General features: G+C 37.8%; 1 protein-coding gene across 2 annotated transcripts in view; it reads left to right on the top strand.

Annotated features, from left to right (window-relative positions):
* Positions 1–263: 263 nt before the first annotated feature.
* Positions 264–19,496, top strand: part of DNAJC24 (DnaJ heat shock protein family (Hsp40) member C24) — a 39,302-nt gene continuing 20,069 nt past the window's right edge. For both annotated transcript variants that reach the window (XM_036428586.2, XM_036428585.2), the window contains exons 1-2: positions 264–376; positions 1,359–1,499. In XM_036428586.2, the coding sequence (XP_036284479.1) occupies positions 1,389–1,499 (111 nt within the window). In that variant the 5' untranslated portion in view covers positions 264–376; positions 1,359–1,388. The remainder of the gene's footprint in view (positions 377–1,358; positions 1,500–19,496) is intronic.

Genomic DNA, 19,496 nt, shown 5'->3' with positions numbered 1-19,496 from the left:
GGGTAGGACGCTTTGGGGGTGGCGGGGGCAGCCGGAGGCATGAGGGCAGGCTCGCTGGGACAGGAGAGAGAAGCGAGGGAGAAGAGGGAGTTTAAAAGAAGGAGAAAGGTTCCTTTCCCTAAAGCTCAAGCACTTACTGCTGCTGCTGCTCCAAAACTCCTTAGAAGCATCCACTGGGTACCATAGCAGCGACTGGTTACCATAGCCACCGCGTCCTGGAGGGCGGAGCGACGCTTCCGCGTAGCCACGCGGCCACTACGCCTCGACTTGGGAACGTGGTCACGTGAGAGCAATAACTTCCGGCGGAAAGGGAAGCCGGTTCCGAGTTTTGCCGAACGGCTGCGAGGGTCCTGTTCAGAGGCCTCTATGAAGTTTGGTAAGTTCGATTTCGAGTGGAGCTGGGGAGGGTACTCGCCTGTGAATTCAGTGAATTCCGAAAACCCATTTTGGAGGAGGTCTTGCTGTCGCCTTAAGTCCACAGCTGTGGGCAGAGGTTGCCTGGTTTCCGGGCTCCTGGAGGGGTCTCCTCTGTAGCCTGGAGACTACAGGGGGTACGGTTTCAGGGGGCTCCCCCAATAGCAGAGGGATTATTCTTGCTTGCTACCTCAAGGGTGATGGGCTGTTTCTCTTGGTCTTAAAAAATAATTTGGAAGAGAAGAAGTGAACTAGGACATTTCAGAGGGAAGGCTCCCAAATTCATCATAATTCTTTGGTCTTTTTGCTTTGCTTAAAAACAAACATTTGTTGTGTAAACATTTAGTAAGCTCCTTTAGTGTATTTAGTGAGTACCTACTGTGTGCCACGTATACCATAAGATCAGCAGAAATACCTTCTTACAGTGTAATCCATCGCTCGGGTTCACTATCGAATTCAGTTGTTTTCAGTGCTGTTGTGTATTCCTTAATTTAAGACTTAAGGGTATAGCATGAAATATCCAACAAGTTTTCCATACATGTCTGTACTGTTATACATGAAATTCTTGGAGTGTTTAAAATTTTTTAAATTTATTTTTAGAGAGAGAGGAAAGGGGTAGAGAGAGGAAACAGAGAGGTACATCAATTTGTTGTTCCACTTATTAGTGCATTCATTGGTTGATTCTTGTATGTACCCTAACCAGGTATCGAACCTACAACCTTGGCTTATTTGAAAGCGCTTTTTAACAAACTGAGCCATTCAGTCAGGGTTCTGGAGGGTGTTTTAAACAAAAATATATGCTTCATTAGGTTTGTATTATAATAATGATTCAGTCAATTAAATATCTAAATTTTAAAGAACTTAGAAAAGCAGTTCTTGCTTATTTCATACCTACATGCAAACTGTAATGAATTTAATTAATTGTAATCAATATTTTTATTCAGCTTATCAGAGAAGGCCCACATGTTCAGTGGATGATGGCATTTGGGCAGATACCAAAAAAGGATTGGTACAGCATTCTGGGAGCAAACCCATCTGCAAGTATGGCTGATCTAAAACAAAAGTATCAAAAACTCATATTGATGGTAAGTCTGGTTATTTCAGATTTTAAATCATTGGGGAGGGACAGGGGGAGATTAGTTTTTCTTATATGACCAGAAATTTTTTTCCATAAAATGAACATGATATTCAAGCAGGAATCATAGTATTTATATGGTGAGTTGAAAGTTTCAATCATATTGTTAAAAAAAAAAAAAAAAAGTTAGTTTGAGGTGGGATAGATTGGCAATTTGAAGCAGGAAATCTGAGTTATTCTGTTTCTACCACTCAATGTGAGAACTTGGACAAGTTACTTTCCCCTGTATGTGCCCCTGTGAGGTATCATATATATAAAAGGCTAATATGCTAAGTATCCCTCCCTATGTCTGACCTGTTGCTTTGGGGCAGATGCTCATTGCAGGAGCTGCTGAGCTGCAGTGACTTAGCAGTGGCGGTTCTTAGGTGATGCACCCTAAAACCAGAAAGGAGTGAGTCTGATTCCTCACTGGGCTGCACAGTTCCACCTTTCGCTCTGGGTTATGTTGTTGCCGGGGCAATTTGGCCCTTAATCTGGTTTACTGCACACTTGGATTTGTGTGCCATACCCTGTATGACAGCAATATTGCAGAATGCCCTCTCACACTCCAGGACCCTTTAGGGGATGTCGGAGAGCCGGTTTCAGCCTGACACCCAAATACCAGGCCGAAGGACCCCATCTACTAGAGGGACCCCCACTCACTATGCAGATGCCTTTCGAGCCATGGCACCACCCCAGGTGCATCTGGCAAACCCGGGAGGTTGATCCAGGGTGTGTCCAGCCCATCATTAAGTCCCGCCCAGTGTGCATGAATTCATGCACCTGGTCACTAGTAATGAAATAATCATGTAAAATGCTTAAAAGTGTTCATGTGATCAGCATTAGCATCCAGCAGCTACTAGCTACATATTGCTATTGAGCACTTAAAATGTAGCTTAGTTCAAACCCAGATATGCTGAAATAAATATAAAATACAAATTGGATTTCAAAGATTAGTACAACCCCCCCCCCAAATAATCTAATATTGTTTTGCTGATTACATATTGAAATGATAATATCTTGGATGTATTGTCTTTTGCATATTTAAACACAATATATATGATTATATTTGCACAAATAAAGAAATTTATTATCAAAATTGATTTCATCTTTTTACTTTTTTAACATTGTATGTGTCTTGCAATTATATTTTCATGACTGGATATTGAACTTTGATAGATTTAAAAAAATATATTTATTGAAGTTTGCATATATTAATTTCCTCCTTTAATCCAGGTTCCATAGATTTTTTTTAATGTTAAATCTTTTATGCATTCTTAGTATAAACAAATCTCACTTATTCATGAAATATTATAGTTTTTATATGTTGCAGGATTTTAATTGCTGTTATTTTGTTGAGGATTTTTATGGCTAGATTTATGATGTCCAGGCCTAAATATAATATCACAGATATGCTGGTTCCATAAAATAATTGGGGAATTATTCTATTTTCTTTCTTTTCTGAAAGATTGTATGAAATTGCCTTAATTTTTTATGTAAATGTTTAATAGAATTTACTAGGCAGTTATAGTTATCAAGAATTTGTCCATTAGTTTATGAAGTTAAATTTATTATCATAATGTTCATACTATCTTGTTATTCTTGAATTGCTATAAGGTATATAGTTATGTTTTTCCTTTTATTCTTTACATTGGCATTCTTTTTTTTTCTTTTTTCTTTTTTTCCTGATCAGTCTTGGTAGAGGTTTATCTCTTTTATTAATCTTTGCCATGAACTAACTTTTACTTTGTTGATTTTTTGGTATTGTTTGTCTGTTTTTCTTGATTTCCGCTTTTAATTTTGTTATATCCTTTCTTCTACTTCTCTTTTCCACCTTATTAATGAAGAAACTTTCATTGTTATTGATTGTACACCTGTCTTCTTTTCTAAGCCAGAAGCACAAATTTTGATGTGTATTTTCATTATCATTTAGTTCAAAATATTTGAAAATTTCTCCTGTAATAGTTTTCTTTGTCCTGTGGGTTACTAAGAAAAAACATTACTTAACTTTAAAATGTTGGAAAATATTCAGATCTTTCTATTACTGATTTCTAATTTAATTCTGTTAGAGTTGGAATTCATTAAAACTTTTTTATGGTTTAGTATATGGTCTATCTTGGTGAATGTTTCCAATCACTTGAAAATTGTGTACTCCATTATTGAATATAGTGTTCTGTAAATATCTATTGGGTTATATTGATATATTGTTCAAATATTCTATATTATAAATTTTTTAAATTTGTCTTATCAATTTGTGATTGTGGACTTTACTATTTTTTCTTCAATTCTATTGAAATTTTTAATGTATTTGGTTTTATTTTGACTAGGTAAATATATATTTAAAATTTTCATCTGCATGAATTTGAACCTTTGATCATTATAAAATTCCCCTCTCTATTTCTCATAGTACTCTTCTTGGCATCTACTTAGGTATTAAAATAGTGACACCAGCTTTTATGCACTGTGCTTGTATGGTTTATTTTTAACTATCCTTTCAGTCTGTCTCTTTTATGTTTAAAGTATGTTTTCTTGTAATATAGTGAATAATTAGGGTTAAAAAACTCCCATCTGTCAATCTCACCCTTTTTATTGGTGGTGTTTATTCCATTTACATTCCTCCCCACCCTCACTAGCTTTAATGAGATATAACTGGCATATATCATTGTGGAAGTTTAAGGTGTACAATGTGATGATTGATACATATATATTTTGTGAAATGATAAGCACACTAAAGTTTGTCATCTCACATAGTTACCATTGTGTAGGGGGGTGTGTGTGTGTGTGTGTGTGTGTGTGTGTGTGTGTGTAGAACCTTTAAGTTGACTCTCTTAGCAGCTTTTAGGTATACAATGCAATATTGATAACTGTAGTCACTATACTATACACTCCAAATTCATCTTATAATTGAAAGTTTATATTCTTTGACCAACATCTCATCTCCCCCAGCCCCTAGTTCATTTACATTTTCTGTAATTACTAGAGGCCCATTGCATGGATTGTGCACCAGTGGGGTCCCTCTGCCTGGCCTCTGAGGATTGGGCCGAAACCAACTCTCCGACATCCCCCAAGGGGTCCTGGATTGTGAGAGGGCACAGACCAGGCAAAGGGGCCCCACTGTTGCACATTTGGGGCCTGGGAGGGAATGTGGCAGGGCTCCAGCATGTGTCCGGACCGTCTTGTCCAGTCCCAGTTGGGGCTGACCAGGGCCAGGTGGCTGGCCAGCAAGGTCCACGAGAGGTTGGCTGACCAGGGAGAGACCGCAAGAGAGTTTTAGGGCTTGTCTGGCCTATCTTACCCTGTCCTGATTGGCCAGACCCCAAGAGTGCATGGTGGTCAGTGTGCGTCATAGCTTCTGGTCAAACAGTCGAATGGTCAGACACTTAGCATATTAGGCTTTTATTATATAGGATTGGCAATGTTTGGGTTAAAATCTGTAATCTTTTAATTTTTAGATTTGTCTTATTTGCTCTTTGTACCTCCCTCCCTTTGGCCTTCCTTACCATCTTTTGGGCGGATCAAGTATTTTTTCAAGAATCAGGTGTTCTATTTGTCAAATTATGGCTATGGGTTAAATTACACTCGGCATATTCTGTCTAAGAAGGTTAGGAAGCATGCAGTAGTAAGTATATATATATTTAGTAGCATGTGTATTATACTTTATAGTTTGTTCTTTACAGTTTACAAATGCTTTCACATCTTATTAGATTTATCCTCTCAGCAGTCTTGAAAAAGGCAGGTAATATTATCCCCATGTTCTCAGTTGAGAGAGCCAAGGCTTAGTTACAGTTAAGTGGTTTAGTACAATACACAATTAGTAAGGGGTAAAATCTGGGCTTGACCACATATCCTTTGCCTCTAGATTCTCTCCCATTACGTCAGTTGCTTCAAACCATAATTTTTGGTGTTCTGGATTTCCAGGAGACACCTAATTCTCATACAATTGATGGAGTATTTCAGAGGGTCAGACATAATTACTACTCTATTTTAATTTTGAAGGAATCTAGAATATATATGGCTTATGGAGTGAAACTTGTTTTCATTATTCTCTTTTTATGAGTTTAGAATTTCTAAAAGAGTTATGAAACAACATTATAAGGAAAAATCATGTTATTTACATATATATTATTGATTTTTGTTTTTACAGAGAAGAAGGGAGAGGGATAGAGAGTTAGAAACATCAATGAGAGAGAAACATCAATCAGCTGTACATTCCGCAACCAAGGTACATTCCCTTGACCGAAATCGAACCTGGGGTCCTTTAGTCCACAGGCCGATGCTTTATCCACTGAGTCAAATCGGTTAGGGTCATGTGATTTATTTTGCTTATTAGATTTTTTTTCATAAACAGACTTTTAGTTTATATCCTGGCTTTCTAATTTGAATTACCATATATTCTCTGACTTTCAACAATGTCTCAAAACAGTTGGAGAATAAAATTACTTCTGACAAATACTATTTTGTATCTAACTTTTAAAAAGGCATATTTATTTTGTGTACTTTTCCAAGTTCAAAAAACTTTGAATTTAACACCTCCTACATAATTAGTTGTTGGGATAAAATATTGCTAAATCATAGGCTGCTAAGTTTACAATACATGTTGATTTAGTAAATGCTGTTTTCTTATTTTAATTTTTGTAACTGTAGTGCTTACTCAAGCTTCCAATTCTGGAGAGAAAAAAATTATTGACTGAGATATTTTAGAATTGTTTAAAGATACATATAAATGTAAAATGCAGAATTAGCCTGAAAAACATATGTCACATACCATTGTCTGTTGCCTAATAATTTACTGTAAACAAATAATAATGCTGATTGACTCAACATTTCCTCGCAGTATTTTATTAATAGGGACTTTACTTGTCAATAAAAGTACATTGATCTTTTCTCCTTATGAATCAATTTCTAAAATATTATTTTAGTTTTCTACTAAGGTGAAGAAGAATTCATTGCTTTAAAATGATTTAACATCAAGAATGATTAGTTATATTATTCCCATATTTTTGTAGTTATACATATAAAAATTACTATTTACTGAGAATAAAGTTTTCCTCCAAAAGCTTTGTCAAATTGAAAATTGGGGGTCTTTTCCCATTGGTGCTGATAATATCACAAGATACCTTTCTACTGGGAAAAAAATTATTGTGTTGGAAAATTATTTGCTGCTGTTACTATAAGTTTCATAATCTTAAAGAAAATTCATATAATTTGAGGAATAAAATGCCACTTAATACTTACGTGAACATTTAGAGGTTCTGTTTTAATTGTAAGTGGATATATATATATATATATATATATATATAGCTAGTTATATAATACTAGAGGCCTGGTGCACAAATTCATGTACAAGCAGGGTCCCTCTGCTTGGCTGGCAATTAGGGCCGATAGGGGGTTCGGGTGGCCAGAGGGAGAGACTGCGGGAGGTTGGCCCCAGCAGCAAGCTAACCAACAGCCAATTCCCTGTGGAATTGGGCTCCCTCTTCCCTCCTATCTGGGTCTGGGGTGCAGGTGAACCAGATTTGGGGCTGTTAAGACCCCAGCAGCAAGGTCTGGGTCAGTGTGCATCATAGAATTGTCTGGTGGTTGGGTCATTCCGGTTATTCAGTTGTAACAGTTGCTAAGCTTTTATATATGTACTAGAGGCCCAGTGCATGAAATTTGTGCACTGGGGGGGGGGGAGGTGGAGAGTGTCCCTCAGCCCAGCCTGCAACCTTTCCAATCTGGGACTCCTCTGGGGATGTCCGACTGTAGCCCCTTCCATCCCTGACCCACCGCAATTGGAGCTGTCCTGGCTGGACCCCACCTGGGCACAAATTCATGCACTAGTTTTATATACTGATATATATTTGAAGACATAAATTCTATTAAAAAAGATTAAACAAATAAATTATAAGAAAACGGTATAAAATAATAATGCTAAACAATAATTGAAAGGGGAAAAGTAAAAATGTTAAAGATTATATAAATTTAGAATTTTCTTATGATTTGGTGTACATTATTTTCAGTATGCCAAAATATAACAAAAACAAAAAGACATTTTCCCAATGTTTCCCAAAGGAATTAATATTACACTTTTGTTAAAGTGTTGGAATTCACTAGAATATTGTTGTTCTACCTTTTTTATCCATATAAAATAGCTAGAACTTTATTATGTTTCTTAGGATATATTTCTTTTGTTTAGTTTTCAAGTTAACCTTATTGGAGTACAATTTATATACAATAAAATGCATTTATTTTAGTTATTATGATCAGTTTGGATTGAATATACCTGTATAACCATCACCATTTGTAGATGCATTTTCTGTTTTCCCTAGGCAACCATGGATTTTTCACTGTTACTGTGAATTTCTTTTGTCATTGTTTTAAGCTTAAAAAGTCCTTGATGTTTAATGTGGCCTTTAATTAGTTATGATTTTTAAAGAGAGATGGGTTTATTCCTTTACCTATTTTCAAGGAGTAAACCTTGTATAGCATCCTACCTGATCAAAGAGTAATATGCAAATTAACCATCACTCCGATACACTCACCAGCCAATCAGAGCTAATATGCAAATTATCCCAACCAAGATGGCTGCCACCACAGAGAGCAGGAAGGAGGCTTGGGTTTCCCCAGCAATTGAGGAAGCCAAGCTTTCCACACACCCTGCCTGGCCAAGGCCTCCACTCAAGGATACAAAGTTTCAATTATAGAAGATTAATCCCAAGAAAAATGGCAGCAGCCACTGAGCTGGAGAGAACAGGCTAGGGTTGCCCCCAGTAATGGAGGAAGCCAAGCTTTCCGCCTGCCCTGACCGGCCTACACCTCCACTCCAGGCTACAAAGTTTCAATTATAGAAGGTGAATAAACCCCAACAGAAATGGCTGCTGCCACTGAGCGAGCAGAAGGCTTGGCTTCACTCCAGGCTACAAAGTTTAAATTATAAAAGATAAATATATCTCAGATTCTAGGGGGGGGCATGGCCGGCCAGCAAACAATCACAGGCCCCTCGCCCAGGCCGCCCCATGCCCCAAGGGAACCTTCCCTGATCCTGGACACCCTTCAGTGCAAACCAGCTGGCCCCCACCCATGCACCAGGCCTCTATTCTATCTAATAAAGGAGTAATATGCAGATTGACCATCACTCCAACACACAAGATCAAGATAGCTGTCCCCATGTGGTCAAAGATTCTGCCACCATGTGGACACAAGATGGCCAGCAGGGCAGGGCAGTTGGGAGGGACCAGGCCTGCAAGGGAGCGCAGTTGTGAGCAGTCAAGCCTGCAGGGGAGGGCAGTTAGGGGTGACCAGGCCAGCAGGGGCAGGCAGTTGGGGACAATCGAGTTGGCAGGGGAGCAGTTAGACATTAATCAGGCTATCAGGGCAGTGGTTAAGGGTGATCAGGCTGGCAGGCAGAAATGGTTATGGGCAATCAGGAAGGTAGGCAGGTAAGCAGATGGGAGCCAGCCATCCTTGATTATAAGAGGATGTCTGGCTGCCCTAAATGGGCAGTGGGACATCCCTTGAGAGGTTACAGATTGGAGATGGTGCAGGCTGGGCTGATGGACACTCTCCCTCCTCCCCACCCCCTGTGAATTTTGTGCACCAGGCCTCTAGAGTCATATAATTTGCTGTTAACAAAAATGTTATGTTATGTATAATGTCTAGTTAGCACATTTTGGGTATAAGTGAATTGCATGGTTTTGCATGATTTAAAAATAGTAACTACTGTGTTCCCCCCCAAATAAAACCCCTTCTCAATATGTTAGGCTTTTTGAAATATTGTCTACAAGTTGAGCATTATCCTTTGTGCAGTGTGTGGGATGAGCTAGCTCAGAAAACACGTGTCCTTTTTCCTGAAGCAACTTAAACTAGCCATTACTTTTAGCTATCTCAAAATGTTTAAAAATACAAAGTAAAATTCTTACAATCCCTGAAGGTATTTTGTTTGAGAATTACACTTTTTAAATTCATTAAATGGATGGATTTAGAACTATTTATGAGGAGCAAAGCAATCCGAATTTGTCTTCAATTATTCATTCATCCATTCACTCAACATCTGTTAGGGTTAGTACCTATTACATTTGTAGACACTATTCTGGATACTGTGGATAACCAAGTTTATTGTTAGGAGGAAGACACAGATGTTTAAATTCTAGTATCTAGTGTAATAAATGCTATTGTGTATACATCAAATAAATTCTAAAAAGTGGTGTCATAGGGAATCCTATGTGTAACATAATGATTAGGAGTTCTGACTTTGTATCACTTTGTCCTGGTTTTGAATCTCAAAAAGTTCATTTCCAGGATGCTTTGTAGGATAGGTGAAATGCCCTTGGAGCAAAGCGCCTTTCATCCTTTGTCCTTGATTATATGTTTTCCCTTCGTCTTTGGCCAACAGTTCTTTACTGTCTTGTCAACAATGCTTTCAAGAATTTTTAAAAATATATTTTATTCAGGCTCTAACTGTTTTTGGCTCAGTGGATAGAATGTCCGCCTGCGAACTGAAAGGTCCCAGGTTCGATTCCAATCAAGGGCATGTACCTTGGTTGCTGGCTGCTCGATGTTTCTCTCTCATCGATGTTTCTAACTATCTATTCCTCTCCCTTTCTGTAAAAAATCAATAAATTATTTTTAAAATATTTTATTCAGGCCTGCCTCTCCTGCCATACCCCATTAAAATATTTAATTGTATCAAAATATGCTTATTTACATTATGTCCTTTGATTTTTACAAAACACTGAGCTTTATAGATAGATAATGTATTCATTAAATATGTACTGTCTTGTATGTGCTGGCATTGTGCTAGGTACTATAGATGTAATTAGTTGTAATATGATGGATAAAGGGCCTTACTTCTTGAGTTGCTTACAGTTTAGCAAGCATTCTTTCTATTTGTACAGTTGAGTAACTTTTCTGGGCTCACATAATAAGTCACAACCAAGCTAAAATAAAAAATGAATTTTACATATATTCAAGGTCAGTGCTGTGCCAGTTCTCTCTTCTACTCTCTATCTTGAATTTTCCTTTTCCATTAGCTTACCCCCTCAGGCAGTAAAATGCCTTTCAAAATTATGTATCCTCCTTTGGCCTTGATGTTACTCCTCTCTCTCTCCTTCCTTGCCAAACATGACTTAACTACCATCCATTTGGTTCTTAGCCCATTCTCTCCCCACTGTCATTCTATCTAGTGCCTAGTACAGTGGCCAATGGCCCCTACTTGCCAGTCAGTGGTTTCAATATGTGACATTTGCTGTTGTCATAGATCTTCCTTGTTTCTTGAAACTCTTTCCTCCTTGGGTTTCGTTTCTGCAGATCTGTTTCCTGCTTATCTTATTGCTCACTGCTCTATTATCTTTTCTAGCATCTTTTTCTTTGTCAGATATAAATGTTATTGTCCAGAATTTTATCTTTGTCTTTCTTCACCTATCACCAAATCAGAGACTCTTACTCTAAAGCCCTCATGTTTTGGGAGGTTTCTTAATTGTTTTCAAAATTGTGTGTGCATCTCCCTTTCTCCAGCTTTTTATCATAATGTTGGAGTTGCTCATAACTCAAAAACGTTGAGAAGGACTACTTTCTGTATATTCCTGTAGTTTTATCTGCTTCACGGTGATTGCCAAATTCCTGTCCCAGTGTCTGATACCCCCTGCCTTCGATCCTCAGGAACTAGCAAGTTCCTCAGGAGTGCTGCAGTAGTCCAGTAATTTTCCTTATTGCCCGTTCCCCTACCTCTCCTCCCTATACCTTGCATCCTACCACCGGGTTATATAATTTTTTTGTCTTTTGAGAGAAAAGTATAGTTATATCTCTATCATACATGTAATGTGGAGTTTTAAAGTAGGAAAACATCCATGTTTCTTAGCATACTATTGGGTCGGCAACTACGTAATTGCGGGTTCCACACATATATGGCTTCAGTTGAATTTTTAGGTTTGCAGACGTAGTACAAATGTAAAACACATTTTGTTATTTGATAGTTGGCTATTCAGCTGTTAATCAGTAAAAAAAGTTTTTTGATCTGTTTTGTAGTTTTCGTTTGGCGTTCGTTGAAAAATGGAAAATCAAAAGGAACATTTTCGTCATATTTTGCTTTTTTATTTCCGCAAAGGGAAAAACGCATTGCAAGCTCATAAAAAGTTATGTGCTGTTTATGGTGACGAAGCCTTAAAAGAACAGCAGTGTCAAAATTGGTTTGCCAAATTTCGTTCTGGTGATTTTTCACTCAAAGATGAAAAACGCTCTGGTCGTCCAGTTGAAGTTGATGACGCCCTAATCAAAGCAATAATCAATTCGGACTGTCACAGTACAACACGTGAGATTGCAGAGAAGCTTCATGTATCACATACATGCATTGAAAATCACTTAAAACAACTTGGCTATGTTCGAAAACTCGATACATGGGTTCCTCACGAACTGAAAGAATCACAGTTAACGCAACGCATTAGCAGCTGCGATTTGCTAAAGAATCGTAATGAAAATGATCCATTTTTAAAACGACTGATAACTGGCAATGAAAAATGGGTTGTTTACAACAATATCAAGCAGAAAAGATCGTGGAGCAGGCCAGGTGAACCAACTCAAACAACATCAAAAGCTGATATTCATCAAAAGAAGGTTTTGTTATCAGTTTGGTGGGATTACAAAGGAATTGTCTACTTTGAACTCTTACCACCCAACCGAACGATCAATTCTGATGTCTACATTGAACAACTAATGAAATTAAACAATGCAGTTGAAGAAAAGCCGCCCGAATTGACAAATCGAAAAGGTGTTGTATTCCATCATGACAATGCAAGGCCACACACATCTTTGGTCACTCGGCAAAAATTAATGGAGCTTGGTTGGGATGTTTTGCCACATCCACCATATAGTCCTGACCTTGCACCATCTGATTACTTTTTGTTTCGATCTTTACAAAACTCCTTGAATGGTAAAAATTTCAATAATGATGATGATGTCAAATCGTACCTGATTCAGTTTTTTGCTAATAAAAACCAAAAGTTTTTTGAACGTGGGATTATGATGCTGCCTGAAAGATGGCAAAAGGTCATTGATCAAAATGGGCAATACATTACAGAATAAAGTTATTTAGTTCCATGAAAAAATTGTCTTTGATTTTCTTTAAAAAATCAGCAATTACTTAGCTGCCGACCCAATAGTTTCTTTTCATTCTGAACCCAGTCTTGCTTTTCAACTTTATCTTTTACTACTTTTCCTACCCAACTGTTCTTTTAATCATTCTAAGTATAACTTGCAGTTCTGCTATTCATAACTCTAATATCCATCTTAGTACTTTCCTGTCTTGTATTTGGCATTTCTCACTGTCTTGAATGCCTTTTCCTTCTACCCTTTCACAATTCCTCCACAGGTTGACTCCTCTTCATCCTTCAAAACCCAGTCAAATGTCATCTTTGTTTAAAAACTTTTCTTAATTTATTCTAAGTTAAAGTTTTCATGATGTTATCTTTTTTATCAGCTCATTTCCCCCCATTGTATTATAATTAATTGTTTCTATGTCTGATCTCCTCCACTAGACTGAGTCCCTTCGGACAGGCATCCTGTTCTATTCATCATTGGGTGCTCATTGGCTAGCACAGTATGACTTATAGTAAGATGTAAGATAGTTAATAAGCCTTTTTGAGTGGATAGACACACTTTTGCACATGGGTTATTTTTTCTCTGTTTGAATCAGAAAACCTTAAAATTGTTCAAACATATTTTTAAAATTATGTTTCTGCTGTTAGCTGTTGCACAGATGATACATGAGTTGTTGACTTTTACTTTAGGCAATATTTTCCTAATCATTAGGTGGCAGTAGTGTGTTGTACTTGACTTTACCTTTGTAATGATTTATTCAGCTTTCATAATCTTAATGCAGTGTCAACATGTAAAGGACTCAGTTGTAGTCTTTTACATCTAACTTTTTGTAACATGATCTTGCTTAAGCTAGTGGGCATTTACAGAAAATGCAACGAAACAATAACAAAATGCAGTCATGCAGTCAGTGTGGATGTTTCCCTTGTCTACCTAAGTTGTGTTGATTCATTAGAGAATCACTGCTGCACCATCTTAACGGCGCCTCCTCACCAACTTTTTAATGGCTGCTTCATAAAAACAGTGATTTGCAATAAGGAAAACCAAAAATTATCAGAGAGGATATGTGTTTTCACAGCTTCCGAAGAAGCTTCTTAGGCCTTTATCTCAAAAATTGTATACTAAGTTCACTGATTGTGACTGCAAATATTAAATGTTTTATATTTCACTCAGTTCCTGTCATATCTCTGGTTTATTGAGTGTCATTTTAGATGAGTTGCCCTCATCACTAGGTAGTTAGAATTAAGAAAAATAGTATTAATAGCTACTCCCTCTCCAGCTTTTAGCATTTAATCTCTCACCATTAATTTTTGAACATGTATATATGAAAATGCCAATGCTTTTAGCTTAAATTTCATTCCAATTGTATTTTCCTATAGCTTATAAAGTTAATTTGACATCAGTTACACTTTACTTAAGGAATGTGTATGTATACATTTTAGGTCCACAGGAGCATTTTTGCAAATAAAAGAAAAAACTTTTAGAGTTGATTCAAATAACTTAGTGTTAATTCAAATATGAGGTAGGTAAATTAAATGTGGACATTCTCTTTCTCGTGTCTTCTTTATTTTCTATCTCTGGGATAAAGCACTTGAGGGGATTCAAAGCCAGTGTGGTAGTATCATTAATGTGCAGAATGATCAATTAATAAAGAAAGAGCATGAAAGTGTTGACAGAACACACTGCCTAATTAGTACCTGATGGCCTTGATGGCCACAGAGCAGAGCTCCTAGTTGCTGCAGGAGAGCAGCCCCGTAGGATTTGTAGATGTACATCACCACCCTTGTTCAGCAGTGATAACTTCAGTTTGCCATCAGTGTCTTAAGTCTTTAATTGCATAAAACCATGTCTTCCCTGCACCCAAAGAAGTAGTTAGCTAGTGCACTGGCTGCTAATTACCACTGGGGGCTATCGGAGGCAGAATGTCAATCTTGGAATTCTCTATATAGCTAGTTCATGTTGAGTAGGTCATCAAAGACTTGTTTAGTGTGACTTTGGGTTGGGGGAGGAGTCAAAATTTACCCTTAAATCGGATATAAGGTAACCTATTGCTTAAGGTTTAATTTTCTTCATATTGTATATTCAATCAAAGAAGCTGATATGTTACACTTGCATATATGTAGTCAACAACAAAGAAAAAAACATGTGACTAGCAAAAGGAATTGGTGCAAGATTATATTTTAGAGTTGGTAAATTTCACAGTTCATAGTACTTTACAGAGATCGGTCTTGATTTGAAAAGGGTTTGCTATGGATTGGATTACTCAGCTACATATAATTTTACTTCTTACATTTCTTTATTTCTGTGAATCTAACCTATAAAATACCTTTTAATTATTTGAAAAAGATCAATATCTACCATAAATATTGCATGGTCTTATTTGCCTTCAATGTTTTTTAGTCTCTTTCTTCACTTTTCCTTACTCTTCCTTTTCTTTTTCCTATTTCTCTATTTCTCTTCTGTTCTCCTTCCCCTTTCTCCTGCGGGATCCTTTTTCTTCACCACCCCTGTTCCCGTTTCTCTGTCTTCTCTCTCCCACCTCCTGCTATCCTCTTTCTCTTTTTTCTTCTTTTTCTCCTCTTTTACCCCTTTTCCTTGGAATATGACTGTAAATTAGGAAGCATTAAGTTGCCAAATAAATTTTTGAGCTGGAGAATATTAGGGTTGTAAGTTAAACCAAGTGAATTTGGAAGCAGGTGTATGGAGTGGAGAGCTGTTAGAAGATGAATGCTGGAGACTAGATAAGAGCTATTGTTGGTTTGAACTAGGCTTGGCATTGGTAATAGATAGGATATGATGTAAGTAAAATCTACAGAATTTGGTGGTTAGTAGAACAAGGGAAATTGAGGTTACCCTAATAATGTAGTCTAGATTACTAGGAAATGTATTTATTTTTCTCTCATTTATTTATCCATTCATTCAGCATACATTGAGCATGGTGGTGATTTTAACAGAACAAGGAATTCAGCAAGAAGAAGAACTAATTTTATTTACTTTTTTAAATAAATCTTTATTGTTCATATTATTACAAATGTTCCTCTTCCCCCCTCTCCCTCATTGCTCTTCTCCACCAGGTTCTCACCAACCCTCTGCCCTTTCTCCACCCCCCATTGTCCTCATCCATAGGGGCACAGTTTATGTTCAGTCTCTTCCCACATCCCCCTCTCCCCTGTTCCCCAAGAATCGTCAGTTCACTCCCCTTCCATACCTCTGATTCTATTATATTCAACAGTTAATATTGTTCATCAGTTGTTGTTTTTTTAATTTCCTTGGGTTTTAGATTCACTTGTTGATAGTTACGTATTTGTTGTTCATAATTTTTATTTACTTTCTCTTCCAAAAGAACCCCCTTCAGCAATTCATATAATTCTGGTTTGGTGGTGATGAACTCCTTTAGCTTTTTTTTTTTTTTTTTTTTTTTTTTTTTTAGTGAAGCTCTTTATCAGGCCTTGGATTCTGAGTGATAGCTTTGCTGGATAGATTATTTTTGGCTGTAGGTTCTTACTATTCATCACCTTGAATATTTCTTGCCATTCCAGACTGGCCTGCATGGTTTCTGTTGAGAAATCAGCTGACAATCGTATAGGTGCTCCTTTATAGGTAACTACCTGCTTTGCTCTTGCTGTTTTTAATATTCTCTCTTTGTCTTTTGCTCTTGGAATCTTAATTATGATTTGTCTTGGTGTGGTCTTGTTTGGAGTTCTGTGCGCTTCCTGGACTTGTAAGTCTAATTCTTTCACCAGGTGGGTGAAGTTTTCTGTCACTATTTCTTTCAGTATGTTTTCGATATCTTGCGCTCTCTCATCTTTTGGGACCCCCATAATTCTGATGTTGGTTCACTTGAAGTTGTCCCAGAGGTTTCTTACATTATCTTCAATTTTCTGGGGATTCTCTTGCCTTCTTGCTTCTGCAGAGGAGTGTCTTCTGGCTCTTTATGTTCCAAATCTTTGACTTGATTCTTGCAATCTTCCATTCTGTTTTTAGGACTCTGTATAATATTTTTTATTTCAGACAATGTGTTCTTTGTTTCTTGTTGATCCCTTATTATTTCTTGTTGATCCCTTATTATTTCTAGTTGATCCCTTTTCATATCCTCATAGGTCTCATTTATTTTATTGGCCTTTTCTAGGAGATTCTTGAACAACCTTATAAGTGTGGTTTTGAACTCTATATCCAGTCGCTTTTTGTCTTCCATTTCTTTCGTTTGTGATCTATTTCATTGTCTAGGCATTTTCACAGCTTCCCTGATGGGGCGGAGTTTCAGGGTGGAACCTACAGCCTTGGCTTCTGTCAGCCCCGCCCTATGGGGCTCCTGGGTCTCAGTAATCCCCAGGGTCCTTCAGTACTGGCTGGAAGCACATCTGAGAGAAAGGTGCCCTCGATTTTCGCCTTCTACCAAACAGTCTAGGATCTCCCCCAATGAGCCCGGAACTGGGGTTCAGTTCAGTTGGAAGTGGGGTTGGAGGTGGCGTTCAGAGCAGTCTAGACCCCCTGTCTCCTTCCCGCCAGGGCAATCCCGCGACACAGCCAACTGTCCCTTCTCTGTGAGCAATGTGCATGCCTCTGGGGGTTCCGTCTTACAGCCCAGTCTCCCTCTGGATGAGCCTGGGTCCCGTGGTCTGGCCTAGAACTGGGGTTCAGAGCAGTCGGAACTGGGGTTCAGAGCAGTCGGAACTGGGGCCCAGCACAGTCCGGAGCCTCTGTCTCCTTCCCACCAGGGCAATCTGGCAGCAGAGTCAACAGTCCGTCCTCTGCATGCACTGTGCGCACCTCCAGGGGCTCTGCCTTTCGCTGCTCCCCTGGTATTCCGCCTCACAGCCCCGGCTCCTTGGCCTAGAACTGGGGTTCAGCACAGTCGGAGTTTTTATCTCCTTCCTGTTAGGGAACGCCAGCCAGGCACTCAGCCGCCCCCTCCTCTCTGGCTCTGTCCTCTGCGCGCGCTGCGTGTCTCTGTACCTTAGGCTTTTACAGCTCCTCTGATTTTCCTTCTGGTTTTCTCCTTGCTTCTCATTGTAAAATTTCCAGTCATTCGACTTTTCCTGTAGTTCTGGATAATGTCCATTTTATATTTTAATTGAATTTATTGAAATTGTTGTGTGCGGCTGCTGCTAGGTGTTTACGTGTGCAGCCATCTTGGATTCTCTCCTCGCACTTAGAACTAATTTTAGAGTTTGGCTGATAAATTGGAGTTTGGACATGTTAAAGTTGTAGCACTGATAAGATAGCTTTTGGAAGGTATTTTGAGCTCTAGCTGTTTTGGCTTGTTGGAAGTCTATAGGGTCCTGGGTTTGATTCTGGTCAAGGGCATACTCTCAGGTTGAGGGCTCCATCAATCTGATGTAGGGGGCGTGCAAGCGGCAGCCAATCAATGATTCTCTCTCATCATTGATGTTTCTATCTCTCTATACTGATCCCTTCCTCTCTGAAATAAAAATGTTTTTTTTTTAAAAGAAGGTATTTGAAATTTGACTCCAGAATTTATGAAAGTTTGTAGCTAGAGATAGAGAGCTAATATCCTATTAATAATACTCAATTCATCTGTTAATACATAGAGAAAAACCAAAATGCTATATACTCAGGTACTGCATTGGTATATGAAATAACCTCAGCATAACAATTTGGGAATTTTTGCTTAATCAGATTTGCCCAGAGTCCTTTTCATAGTTGATTGTTACTTCCTATTTGAAGTCCGTATTTTATAAATCAAAACAGTATAATCACAGATGTGTAGTTATCTATTTTCTAACTGAGTAGTTATCTAATTGATAACTTTTTATTCGATTTAAGATTTAATGACAAGCTACTAGTAAGTAAAGCAATACTTGGTTTTGTAGGTAGGAAAGACATGAAAGCTTCAAGGTGACTTAAATTCTTCCAATTCTAGAAAAAATCATTTCAACTTAGTACTGAAAACAAGTAGAAGTTATTGTAGTTAAAAGAAATGAACTTTACAACATTGATTTTAGTACATACCTGTTGTGTTAAGACCATCGGTATTTTCTCTGTTGGGTCAGTGTTTTTTCAGAACTCTGTTTTTTATATGATTTTTGTCAGAATTATTTTAATATAAGGAAGTTCATGCTATCTTTTTGTGGCTATTTCTAGAACACAGGATTCCTTAGATTTTATCTTTCTATGAATGAATGAAATAGCAATAGCTTTGGGCTCTCAATGGTAGGAAGATTTGGTTAGTGGGGATTAAAGATAAAGAAAGGCAAAGAATAAAATACACATTGACAAGAGGAAAGTGACTTGGGTCTCTCAGAATAATAGTGAGTGCTTGAATCTGCCTTCCATGGAGAGCTCAGATACGGAAATAGCAGGAAAGAAATTAGCATTCACTTTGGGATTGGAAAATCTTGAAATAATATTTAGGAATTTGGTTTCTCATGTCAAATAAAGAATCACTACAGATTTAAAAATTAAGTATGTATATAATAATGACACCATTTTATTAATAGACCTTATAAATGAAACATCTTAAAAAGTTGTAGTGTCTGAATTGCGATTTTAAACCATAGACATCTTTAGATTATGTATAATTTATTGTGACTGCCAAAATAAATTACCATAAACTCAGTGGCTTAAAGCAACAGAAAATTATTCTTTCAGAATTCTGGAGGCTAGAAGTTTAAAGTCAGTATAACTGGGCAGGTGTTGGCCTGGCTGCACTTTCTGTAGAAACTCTAGGGGGAGAGTCCATTTCTTGTCTCTTCCAGCTTCTGGTAGCTGCCAGTGTTCCTTGGCTTGTGGCCTGATCACTCCAGTTTTTAAGGCCAGTATTTCCCATCTCTCTGCACAGTCTTCCTACCACCTCCTCCTTTGTGCGCCAAATCTCCCTCTGCCTCTTTTGTATAAGAACACTTTGTATTTATCTCACCTGGACACTTTTCTATTT

Source organism: Pipistrellus kuhlii, unplaced genomic scaffold (genome assembly GCF_014108245.1).
Source record: "Pipistrellus kuhlii isolate mPipKuh1 unplaced genomic scaffold, mPipKuh1.p scaffold_m20_p_9, whole genome shotgun sequence".
Lineage (NCBI taxonomy): Eukaryota > Metazoa > Chordata > Mammalia > Chiroptera > Vespertilionidae > Pipistrellus > Pipistrellus kuhlii.
The sequence above is the reverse complement of the archived record's forward strand: the minus strand, read 5'-3'. Positions and strand labels throughout refer to the sequence as shown.